Genomic DNA, 13,246 nt, shown 5'->3' with positions numbered 1-13,246 from the left:
CTCTGAATCTGCCCTGCATCTCTGCCCGCCTGCCATCTTCACTTTTTTTTGGGGGGACACTATACCACCAACGCTTAGGATGTGGGGATGGGAAGCGCCCATGGGAATGGGCAGCATTTCATGGGCATCCCCATGAGAACCCTGGGCATTCCCATGGTAATGCAGTCATGCTGCGGGTGCGGGGGGTGGGCAGCTGACGTCACCGGATGCCAGCTGCCTGCCCTCTTCTCATACAGTGGTGCTGCAGATCTAAGACACCAGAGACTGGCTGGTCAGTGACCATCAAATGATTTCTGCCGTGCATGCAAGCTGTGAATTGATGCAAGCTCCATTCGTATACATGCGGGTGAAATCTGTGTGCGGGTGGCGTTTAGATGACCCGCAATGCTGTGAATTTTGCATGGCAAGGCAATTTGGATTAGATCACAGATTTTCATAGTGAACATAATCACCGGCGCATATAGTCAAAATTGCTTAGTCAAAATTGGCCATTAGTCAATATGTCACCGTATGTACATGGCTTAACTCTATCCATTTATAGTCATTTGATGATTGCTGATTATCTTACTCTCCAATATGGTATTGCTACTGTTATTTTTATTGTCTCATTTCTGTATTACACACATTTGTTGTGTTAAAAAAAACGAAAAGATGTAAATGTTGTCTTATCAATCTTTATATTGGAAGAGGGAACAGGATAACGCAGAATTTTTGTAGAACTACCACTTTTTGAATCTGAAAATGTGATATATGGCTTCAGTTTTTTTTATTTGCATCTCTGACTCTCTGTCTGACCCTATCTCTTTTATTTATGTATTTCATTTGCATTTTATTAGGGTTCTATTGGACCAGGCGGTCAGCCTGGAAGCCCTGGGATTCCAGGAAAAAAGGTAATTGTAAAGCAATGGTTATTTTTACAGGGTCAGTACAAATTTCAGTGCTGAAGGTTTGTGCGCCCATCGGAATATATGGGCGGCGTACTATGTTGCAGCTCAGCACACTGTTGCAGCCACACATGTGTCCTCGGGGCCGTCTTGCAAGATGGATAAGTGTGGCTACATCTGTACATACCAGGTTTCTTGTTTTAGAAATGGATTATTTCTTAGAAATTGTTATTGTAAAACAAGAGTAAAGGCCCATACACACTAGTAAATTTTGAGTTGAAAGCAGCTCACTTTGTGCCGTCTGAGCTGCTTCCAGTTCAAAACCAGCAATTGTATACTGCAGATACACGCTCCCGCATCATTGCTGGCTGCCGCTAGCCACCATCCTATTTGACAGGTCAAGTAAATGGATTTCTATACTCTGGAAAGTCCTTCATCCATGTAAAAATCGCTCAGTGTGTATGCACTGATCAATTTTCAGGCCAGTGATAGGATCATCATTGATGGCTGTACACGCTGAGCAAATATGCCCAGTGTGTATGGTCCTTTAGAGTACAGTAAAAAGGAAAGAAAATGGCAACAGGTAAATATAATAGCGTGAAACATTGATGCCACATCTAGTGTTCCAAATAAAACATTACAATGGACAACAAGTACACCCAAAGAAATTAACAGAAAATAAAATACGGGACAACAGAAAATAACTGTGAGGGAGGAACAAATATCCATACCATACAGAACATACAATTTTTCAGTGGCATAGATCTTTATTATACATTAGCTGGAGTACCCGGCGTTGCCCAGCGATTTTAGGAATGTTTGTTTACAAAAATCAATTAACCCCTTCCCGACGAGGCCTTTTTTGTTAATTTTTTTTTTTTCCTCCTCGCGTTCAAATAAGCGTAACTTTTTTAATTTTCCGGCTATATAGACACATGAGGGCTTTTTTTTTGTGGGACAAGTTGTACTTTTTAATGGTACCATTTACTATACCGTATAATATTCTGGGGAATCAGGAAATAATTCAATGTGGGGTAAAAAAGAAAAAAAACGCAATTCCACAATTTTGCGCTGGTTACGGTTTTGTTGGAGTTCATAGTTCGTTTAAAATGATGGGTTATCTTTATTTTATGGGTCGTTACGATTCCGGTGATACCAAACTTATATAGTTTACGTTACGTTTTACCACTAAAAAAAAAAATAGAAAATTTTACGGTTTTTCTAATTTGCGTCGCGTCGCCATGTTCTGCGGCTTATAACTTTTTTATTTTTCCACCTACGGACCTGGGTGAGGGCTCATTTTTTGCGGGCTGAAGTGTACTTTTTAATTAATACCATTATGGGATATGGGCGACTTTCTGATCTCTTTTAGTTATTTTTTTTTTGGGTAGGCGATGCGACCAAAAAACGTAGTTTTGGCGTTGGGAATTATTTTCCGTTTACGCCTTTAACCGTGCGGGATAACTAATGTTATATTTTAATAGATCGGACTTTTAGGAACGCGGCGATACCAAATATGTTTATTTTTTTATTTTTTATTTATTTTTATTTGTGAAATGGGGAAAGGGGGGTGATTTGAACTTTTAATATTTTTTTTTTTTTTTTTTTTTTAAACTTATTTTTTTTTTTTACTTTTACTACAAGGCCCCCTAGTGTACTTGACCACTAGGGGGCGCGATCGCCTGTACTAGGTTCAGCCATAGAGCTCTATGGCTGAACATAGTGATTTTCAGCACTTCCTATTACATCCTGCCTCAGGCAGGATGTAATAGGAATGCTGACACGGCCAGCACAGGGGTCTACATTAGACCCCTGGCTGCCATGGCAACCGATCGGCACCCTCCGATCTCGCCGCGGGGGGCCCCGATCGGCGCCGGAGGGGGGCGCCCCCCCTCCGATCAGCTATTTAAGCACTGCGGGCGCTTTGCCCGCGGTGCTTAAAGGGTTAAACGGCCACGATCGGCGAACTCGCCGCTCGTGGCCGTGAGAGCAGGTACCTGGCTGTAATATACAGCCATTACCTGCTCTCTTTCAAGCCAGCTCACTCCGTGAGCTGGCTTGATTCCCCCGCAACCGACATATGACGTAAATGTACGTCATATGTCGGGAAGGGGTTAAGCACACAGTATAAATAACATTAGTTGTTTCATAAATTTACGTGAAAGAATAGCACACTATGCATCTCCTGAAATACTCTGTGCTGCTGGGGGACCCTGCTACTGGCACTATATAACTCTCAGTGTGTGGGTTTGTGCTATCTCCATTCCCCTCCTTACATCACATCATGTCACTGTCCCTGTCACATGCAGCCCTGTCACCACTGACATACAGTATCATACATGTCCTGATCTAGTCTGTGCTACTTCCCCACCCTTAGGGGTGCTAGGGGTTTTATAGCCACACAGTGTTTGTTCACATATTGTAAGTCATATGTGTACCAGGTTTTGTGTCAATTTCTCCAGTCATTCTGGAGTAATGCTGTATGCTGAAATAATCTGTGCTGCTGCATCACCCCTAGGGGTGTGTTACCCCTACCGTATTTGTTCCCTGATTGCAAGTCATATGTGAACCAAGTTTGGTGTAAATTGCTCCAGTCATTCCGGAGTTATGCTGAAACATACATATGGGCATACAGCAAAAATTGTGGTTTATAGTTAATAAAAAATTAACCGTAATTAATTTTGATTTGGAATTTTTGCTCAGTTCAGAGATTATCAGCAATCAGTGCATCGGTGTGAGTCGCATACATATGATCGCAGTACCAAGCATATGTTGTGATGGGCTTGTATCAGTGGGTGTGATCGACGATCTTGGTAATCAGAATATGCGTAAAACAAAATTTTTAAATAAAAATGAACCGTAATTAATTTAGATTTCAAATTTGTTTAGTTGCTTCGGCCATATTTTAATACGCTCGTATGTGAAATTTCAATATACTGTATAGCAGATTGTCTGTATGGCTTGGACAATACATATAGGGTATGAAGTGATATTTCATTTATTTATCTGAAGATATTCATTATATTTACATTTTTTTAGGGGATGAAAGGGGAAAAGGGCCCAGCAGGCACTCCTGGACTTAAGGGACAAAGAGTAAGTATTTTCTGTTTTATATATCTGCCAAAATATTCAGATGAGGCTTTCCAGAAATGTATGACTTCTATAATTGTTACCCATATTGGAAAATTGAATAAGACTACAGCTGCCACATACAGACACACACACTATATACACAGACATATGCAGTGTATATTGTATGCTGTATGTGATTTATAGATGTGGCCATCTTTAGGCAGCTGACACCTCTCAGGCACTAGAAAGGTGCAGCTGCTGAAGAAAAAAACTTTTGCAGGGGGACTCCGTGACCAAAACATATCCTACCTTCAACACATAGCTGCCCGGGACATCAACATTGCCACCAGCAACCCTCCCATTTCTGAACACTGCCACTACAGACACTACTGATAGCACACACCACGTTCCTACTAAGGCCCCTGCAGACATCCCTACCAGCACACCCTTCCCCCAAACACCGCTCCTACCAATAGCACCCCTGCCTGGACAATTGGACATCACCGCAGACAGCACCGCCGACAGACAGCATAGTACAGCTAACTAATTATTTTGATTCCCCCAGGCAAAAAGTTTCTGTCAAACACCGTTATGCCCATTACAGAATGTTACACACCTTAATGTCCATAGCACAACATGCCACACTCAGTATAATGCACCATTGCACATTATACCACACACCGCAATGCCAATTACACATTATGTTACACATGGTAATGCCCAGTATATAGGGGCTGGTGTTCATTATGCCGACGCTGGCATTCTGACTGCTGTCAGAACACTGTTAATAATACAAGAAGGGAAGGTTGGACCTGTGGATGGAGAAATAACAGGAGAGAGTAACCTGTGTGGGGGAGGGGGGTGAACTGTTGGTGCCACAAATGGGGGAGGGGATGGTTTGGTGTTTGGAGGGGAGAGAGAGCATGAGGGGGTAACCTGCGGCGGGGCTGTGGGAGGTGGGCGTGGGTGCCATGAATGGGGGAGTTTGGAGCTGTAAGGGGAGAAAAGACAGTAGAGGGTAGCCTGTGTGTGTGTGTGGGGGGGGGGGGGTGGTTGCAGGTGCTGCAAATGGGGGAGGGGGTTGGGAGGGGAGTGAGGGCATGAGGGGGGTAGCTTGTGTGGGGAAGGGGGTAAACTGCCACGAATGGGAGGATGTATCTTAGATAGGGGGGGGGGGGCGTCCGCCAGAGATTGACGAGGATTGCTGCCAGGGCCTGGTGGCTGATGACCAGCCAGGGATAGGGGCAGCAAGTTTAACACGGGCAGGCTTGAGGAGGTGGAGGGCACAAATCACTCACCGAATAGCTGAGTAAGTGCTTGAAGTTGGCTCTCCTCTGCTGTAGCTTTCCTGCTGCTGGCCTGCTGCTCCTCCTGCAGCTCACTACTTCCCTCCAGTGGCAAATGCCTAAACCAGCCTAGTGGTGGCGCTGACCCTGCCTGGAGCACGTGAGGGTAAAATGCATAGGGGTAAAATGTTGAGTGTCACAAATCTTTGCCTGGTTGCAACTGGGTGCGTGAGCTAATAAATTATCATTTGGAGAATGTATTGCTAAGTACAGAATTTAAAGAGCATAACATCACCAACGGACAGCAATTTGGGTACTTCCTCATCTTTGCGGCCACCGCTTACACTACAGAACTTACATTGAGCTGCAAGGGTTATTTTCGGGGTCCACACCATCCTCCTGTGTCCACGCCACTATCGATTACCTTTAGTAAAGTTGTGGTGAGCGAAGCAAACCACCAAGCCCGAAGCGTGGCAAGTGAAGCGAGCCCATGAGGGGACAATAGAATTCACTTAGCAGCTAACGTAACTGGCATAAGCGGTGGCCGCAAAGATGAGGTACCGCAATTTGTTATTTTACCTGTAAATTAATATTTCCTGGGAATAAATTCAGTAACTGCTGTATTTCTGTTTTTTTTAGGGTGAACCAGGGTTATCAGGAAGAGATGGAGCCCCTGGGCCTGTGGGCCTAAAGGTAAATCATTTCTTATAGCATATATGTTTTTAATTATTATCCAATACTTAGAAAATATGAACATTCTTGATATGTACTGATATTGAAATGGATTTTAGAAACAGAAAGATATTTCCATTTGAAAATCTCCAGATCGTAGAAAGAGAGTGGAAGAGAAGATTACTTTTAAACAGAGGGAGTTAATTCATCTATCAATATTATTGAACATAAGAGACATCTAATGGATTCTCTAATAAAGCTATTTATATTGTGCCAGGGTCCTTGTCTCTGGAGAAAAGTGCACTATTCCCGTTCCCTGCTTACTAACTCTGTTGTATTAAACATTTACAAATGGCGCTACAGCGATTCACACCAAACTACCATCCAGCTATCAGATGCTACAATGCTACCAACAACTGTATACCAAGGGATCTGTTGCCTCTCACTCTTATTAATGTTGGGTTACTGTCGAACATGAAATCAGATATGATAGAATTACATACTGTAATTTGTGCCTGACTTGTGGCTGGGAAGCAAACACGTTTATTTGCCATATGTTTCTGCTGGCATTAGGAAGAGACATAAAGATGACCACGAGCAGGCTCACATTATAGCTGTGACATTGTAGCACTGAGCATGCCAAAAAGAACACAGCGCAAGCAGAATAAAATACTCAAGGTGATAGGTCAATTGCTCAATAAAAGCAAGAAAAGAGCCACTCTGAGGGCGAGATGTACTAAGCTTGAAAAGTGATAAAATGGAAAGTGATAAAGTATTAGCCAATCAGCTCCTAACTGTCATGCCACAGATCCTGTTTAAAAATGACAGTTATTATTCACTGACGGTTTATCACTCCATTTTTATCACTTTTCAAGGCTTAGTACATCTGGCACTGATAGAGGCCAATGGGTGCACCGTATAGGAAAGGAATAAGAATGTCCTGTCATTAGAGAGCTACATGCTGTACAGCTAGAATTACTGGATCAGGGAGAGCCTGTTTTGGAGCCTAACAATTTGGTTAATTTTTTTACTCATGACTCATTTTTATACTGTTCAAAGTTTTCTTTGCCACAATACCATGTTACATGGTTACAATGAGTTTGAGCTTGTATAGGCAAGTTATGTGCAGTTTAGTTAGCCAGTCGTGACAACGCACAGGTGTAATCCTTAGAAGGTGGCTCTATCATTCATTTAGCAGTATTTAATGCTGGGGGCGAGCTGTCACAGCTCGCAGGGTCAGTATTCAACTGACCCCCTGCCGTTTCCCCCTCGCTCCGTTTTTGGAGCGAGGGGGAAAGGGTGTATGCAGCCGCTAAAGCAGCAAGACTTACAGGTAAATGCAGCGGGCTCCCTACATTAGCCGCGAGCCTCGCTGTTTGGGGGAATCCTTGCCATCCTCTGACAGCGAGGATTCCCCAGGAACGGTGAATAGGGTGAGCAGCTGGCACGGGGGTTAAATGGCTAGTATTGCTTGTTTTCGGCGTTCCCCGTCGTTTATCCCCCTCGCCGGCCGCATTCAATACACCCCATAGTGTATTCACTGTATCCTGTATTTAATGGCCTCAGAGACAGTAAATAGTATTATATATACTATAGGCTCCATGCTCCCCTCCTGTATGAGTAAGTAGAGCTGTAGCTATAATGTGGCTAATTAAGTAAATTGCATCAGATGTTACTTTTGAGGAAAAGCAAAGGTAATTATTAGTCTATTTATAAAGCATTGAGGTCTGAAATCTGGTAAAAACAGCTTGTAAACAGAGAGATAACCTTAGTTAGAGAGATGTGTTCTACCAGGGCACCCAGAAGAGTGCCAGCACTGCAAACTGTTGCTGTTCATCATTGTAGCAATAACAACAAGGCATACGTTCATTCTCCACTAGACTATGGGGGACATTTACTAAAGGGCAAGGTAAAACCACTACAAAACACATTGCCGTCACCATGTTTTTAACAGGTGTAACTCAAAATCTGTATGAGCTAAAGATGCAGAGTCATTATACATTTATTATGTAACATTTCCACATTTTCCATTCATATCTATATTGTCAGTAAATTGCTTAAGATCTGTATTTGTGTTCTAATGTTTCCATTACACATATAAAATGTTGACTGTTGACATTGGGCTGTGTAAGAGATAAGTTACGCAGCAGAACCAGATGGATAACTGCGCACTTCAGTGGAGGCTAGCGGCCTTATCTTTTTTTTTTTAGTTAATATTTTTTTTTATTATTTATATAACATTTAAAAAACAGCTTGCATTTATCTCCAAAGTCAAATAGCTTATAAACAGATTATATCATTTTGCAGCTGGACGACACATATAACATTACATACATTACATACCTATAACAGTGTACCAACATTACAAGTGATGCACTTAGTATACAAAAAAGGAATAGAAAAAACTAAAACAAAAAAGAAGACACAATAACCCAACCCTTTTGGGTGTTACCAGAGGACAGCAAGATGACATACTGCAGGATGACATTAATCTAGTTAAAGGGATATATAGGAGGCTTTTTTACATGTGTGCTTTATACATATAACTTTAATTTGCATCCAGTTTATTATTTCTACACATTGCCCCAATGATGATTTTACGTATCTGTTCATTACTCCATAATATTGAACGCTAACTGATCTTGTCCATTTTTCATACCCATCGTGTATATCTACCAAATTTTACAACCTATGTGACATTGTGATTAACAATTTTCTTAATGTTTTTTTTTTTTTTTTTTTAATAATTATTTCATTGTGGTGTTTTTTGTTGTTTTTTTAAACAAAGTGATTAATCAAGCTTTTCAACCTACTATCTAATATTGTGATTCTACTATGTTACATAGCTGGATTCCAACCATCTGTGCCATATACTATTATATAAATGTACATTATTTCTGCTTAAATATATATATTTCTCCTGTACTATTGTATAGTTAACCAGTGCTATCCATACTGTGTGTTCTGGGCCATCCTTGGCTAACCAAGTTCTAGCGATCAACATTTTAGCAAGTGCACACATATTGAATATGTATGTCTTATCGTTCTTATTTATTGTTCTATCTATACAGATACTCAGTATACAACTTTTGGGGTTTAGTATAGTTTCAGGGATGCCGGTCTGGACCAGGGTATGTATCACTTTGCCCCAAAATATTTTCAACACTCTACAATCCCAAATCAGGTGCCAGAATGACCCTATCTCACTACCGCACTTGGGACATACAGAGGATGTCCTGGCCCTCATATGTACCAACCTCGTCATAGACAAATAAGATCTATGCAGGATGTATAGTTGCACCTGTTGCATTTTTATCGAGTTTGTCGCACGTTGTGCTGAGGCTTTAGCCATTACCCATTCTTCTGCCGAGAGTGAACCAACATCGACTTCCCATTTTTGACTGAGTTTATCCAGTACGTCTGCACCCGTTGTTTCCATTAACATCCCGTACATCCTGGAGACACCTTTCTTTTTTTCCCCTTTATTAGTTCCTTCTTGATTGGGGATACCGAAAAGTTTGGGGTTCTATTTTTAAATTGTGCGTCTAAGGCACTTCTTAATTGCAAGAACCGAAAAAAAAAAAGATTTTGGTATTACAAACTCCTCGGCCAATTGCATAAAAGACTTCATCCCCGAAGGGGTGTAGAGCTGACTAACCGCTATAACTCCGTAGGGTTCCCATACTACATCTGGCTGGAGGGCCCTTAGCTCCCCAAAGTTTTTATAATCTGATAAGGGGTGGTCCATTTCAATCTCAGTAAATTTAACCAAATTATTGGCCTCGCGCCAGACTTTTACCGCCTGCACCACTAATGGTGGATCACTGCTGGTTATCCCTCCTTTCAGTAAATATTGAAGTGGCGTACACTTTACATCCCCTTGAGCTATCAGGGCCTTCACCAGACTGTTACCATTTGCTTCTATTACCCACTCTTTTAAATGCATCAGTTGACCTGCTAGGTAATATAATCTAAAGTTGGGAACTGCAATTCCACCTTGCTCCTTCTTCTGCATTAAGGTATTCAATTGTATTTTAACCATTTTATTATTCCAAATAAACGATGATATTTGACTATTTAATTTTTGGAATAGTGATACTGGCAAATATACTGGAGACTGCTGCAAGACATACAGAACTTTAGGCAAACCGATCATCTTTATTAGATTTACCCGGCCTGTAACTGTAAGCATTAATTTACTCCAGGATTTGAACTTCAATGCGATAAAATCCAACAATGGTTGCACATTCAATTGGCTGAATTCAAATGGATCTCTTGAGATCCAAATCCCCAGATACTTAAAGGATTCAGTCCACTTGACTGTTAGTTTCTCATACACTTTGTTCTCATCTTGTTGCTTCAGAGCCATTATACTGGACTTACTTGCATTGATTCCGAATCCTGAGTATTCACCATGTGTTTTAATCAGCTCCAGCACCTTAGGCGCTGAGTTTACAAAATCACGTAAAAAAGCGGCCTTATCTTTTACATTTGGATTATTTTTGGCCTTATGATATCTGTTGCACTTTGGCCAAATGAGGACTTGGAACCAGAAATGCTTTAATGCCAAAGTGAAATACATAACATTGTAATTATTCATTCAAAGATGACAAGGGATAACTTATAATAGGGTGCAATGAACTGTCCAGATAACCAATTACCATATATAACTCTTCTGCATAGGTATGCATCAGTACACTTTCGGTGATTTTTATATCAGTATTGTTTTCATTGGTTAATTTGGCTAACACTATACATTTACTATATGGAGCACTACATAAGAGGGTTTATTTTATTCTAGGGTTATCACGGTGATCCAGGTTTCCCTGGCATAATGGGATTAAAGGTAACTCTAGCGACTTGTTAGTAAAGTAACTTGATAATAGAAAAGCCCCTTTGTCAGTTACCAAGCTGACGAAGAGATGGAGAAATGCCTTGTACAGTATATAAACATTAGTAATATGTCACAAAAAATGTGCAGATTGTAAAGAAAACAAAAAGTATTACATTGATGATACAGGTTTTAACTTAAAATTCACTGACAAATGCTTATATAGTGAAAGAATTAGACCTTGGGGTACATTCATCAGTCCAGTTTTATGTGCAGGTACATTGCAATGCAAGACCATATGGAAAACTATACTGTGCTTTTGATATGGCCCCTGCACATAAGAGTTATAGGCCTTGAGCCCCATGTTATGAGTACCAGGGCATTACTATATTATAATAGAATGCAGGAGATGTATTAAGCCTTAAAAAGAGATAAGTGCAAGGGTGATAAACATACAGCCAATCCGCTACTAACTGACTTTCTAAACACAGTCTATAACATGACAGTTAGGATCTAATTGGCTAGAAGTTAATCACTCTTTATCAACCTCTCGTTTATCTCTTGTTAACGCTTGAAACACCTGCCCCAGTGTCCGTTACTGTTATACACCAAAATTAATATAATTACTATAATTATAATCTATGGGCAGTATTCAATGAGCATTTTGGCGATGTGCAGCGAATCCTGTTTAGGATTCGATGCACATTCGCCACTGCTCGCCGCGTTGCGGAGCCTCGCCGGCTCCAGTATTCAACGAGTCAGGGGCTCGCTGCCCCTGACCGGCGAATTTTAACTCCTGCGGCGGATGCCGCAGGGAGCTTGAGGACGGCGGCAGGCAGGGAGATGGAAGTCTCCCTGCCTGCCCCAGAACGTTTGTGGGGGGGAGGTGGGCTCCCCGGGTGCCAGGCAGCACAGGCTGCCCCCCGGGGGTGGCAGCAGGGGACCGGGTATATTCACTACACCCGATCATGCATATGTAATGATCGGGTGAAGTGAATATATGAATATCTAATGAGCGGCTCGGCTCCGGCCCCCTGCTGGTTGGTCTGTGTAAAAAAAAAATATATATATATTTTTTTAAATTAAATATATATTCATGTGCTTACAGCACATGAATAAAAATAGCATGCCCCTCCTCAGAATAAAATTCCTGCTTTTTTTACACCAAATGTAAAAAACAAAACACTTTATTTTAAAAGTTCACATTCCACTTCACCATAAAAAGATAGCGATTGAATCATGGCAAAAAAAACCTTGAAATGTATTCGCCATCTGGTCATTGAATAGGGTGATTCACCGTTTTAGTCAAAAATTCGCCTTACAGCACAAAATCGTCATAAAAACATGGCAAATCAGCCTCATTGAATACCGCCCTATATCTGAATAACCTTTGTTTGTTTCTTCATCCCCTATTAACAGTTATCTGTAAAATGTGAATGGTTATATAATAAATTGTTTATAAACTGGCTGTTGCAGGGAGAAAGAGGAATGGCGGGACAAAAAGGAAACAGTGGGCCTCCTGGCATAAAGGTAATTGCCAAAGGATGGAATTATTTACAATAGTAACATTTTATGCAATTGTCATCATAAGCTAAAATAAGTTATCAGGACAGGCAAGACGTGCAGTTCACACCATTGGGTTAGATACTCTTATACAGGGTTGCCTACCCTCCCAGAATGGCCGGGAGGCTCCCCCCCCCCCCCCTCCAAGGCTTTTCGGGGGGATTTGTTGGGCCCCGGGGCTAAACTAAAGATGCAAATTGCGTCATTAGCCTCCCCCCTCCTTGAAGACCCGCAAAATTGCAAGATTTGCAGTACTGGGGTGTGCGGCTAGGTGACATGTACATCAGGCCCTGCCCCATGAAGTGCTGCGACAGTCTTCTCTCCGGCCTTCTCCTGGAGAGGAGACTTTCAAAGTAGGCAACCCTGGTGTTATAGTGTTAAACCTTGAGTATGTACTGTAATATGATTAATTGTATTAACAGACAATCCATATTGTGTTGGTAAAATCACAGTACATGGGATATGTGCTAAAAGTGAGTGTTTGGCTTCATGTGTTTTTATGTAGGTGAGGATCCCTATCACATAACCTCTTATCGGATCCATAGAGCTTTCTGTATAATGTGAAATCCTCATACATGCTAATGCATTAGTTATAGAATTTACAGTGTAAACAGAGAAAAAGATAAGTATATAAAAGCAATGATCACAGATGTGTTATTGTTTTACACTGGACAGCACTACTGGCCTGTGGATTAGGTCACAGACAATGTCTAGATAGTCAATAGCACAAGCTGTTGGGCTCGTTCTGCCGAGAACGGCCGGGAAGTGACGAGCTGCCAGCTGCAGCTCACCTCTTCCCGGCCGCAACTCACGGCCACGCCCCCTTCTCGCTCCCCGGCAGGCGGGACATTGAATCTCTCCTGCATGTTTTCGGTCGAGCTGACCGAGAACGGGACTGGGTCACGGTGGTCGAGCAAGCTCGACCGCCATGACCCTCA

General features: G+C 41.7%; 1 protein-coding gene across 1 annotated transcript in view; it reads left to right on the top strand.

The window, feature by feature from the left end:
- Positions 1 to 13,246, top strand: part of LOC146005728 (uncharacterized) — a 93,780-nt gene that overhangs the window by 48,137 nt on the left and 32,397 nt on the right. The window contains exons 12-16 of the mRNA XM_083145155.1: positions 837 to 890; positions 3,924 to 3,977; positions 5,882 to 5,935; positions 10,716 to 10,760; positions 12,222 to 12,275. Of these exons, the coding sequence (XP_083001281.1) occupies positions 837 to 890; positions 3,924 to 3,977; positions 5,882 to 5,935; positions 10,716 to 10,760; positions 12,222 to 12,275 (261 nt within the window). The remainder of the gene's footprint in view (positions 1 to 836; positions 891 to 3,923; positions 3,978 to 5,881; positions 5,936 to 10,715; positions 10,761 to 12,221; positions 12,276 to 13,246) is intronic.

The sequence above is a fragment of the Crinia signifera genome, chromosome 5, assembly GCF_055691185.1.
Source record: "Crinia signifera chromosome 5, ASM5569118v1, whole genome shotgun sequence".
Taxonomy (NCBI): Eukaryota; Metazoa; Chordata; class Amphibia; order Anura; family Myobatrachidae; genus Crinia; species Crinia signifera.
This window is presented reverse-complemented; position numbering and strand designations above follow the sequence as displayed.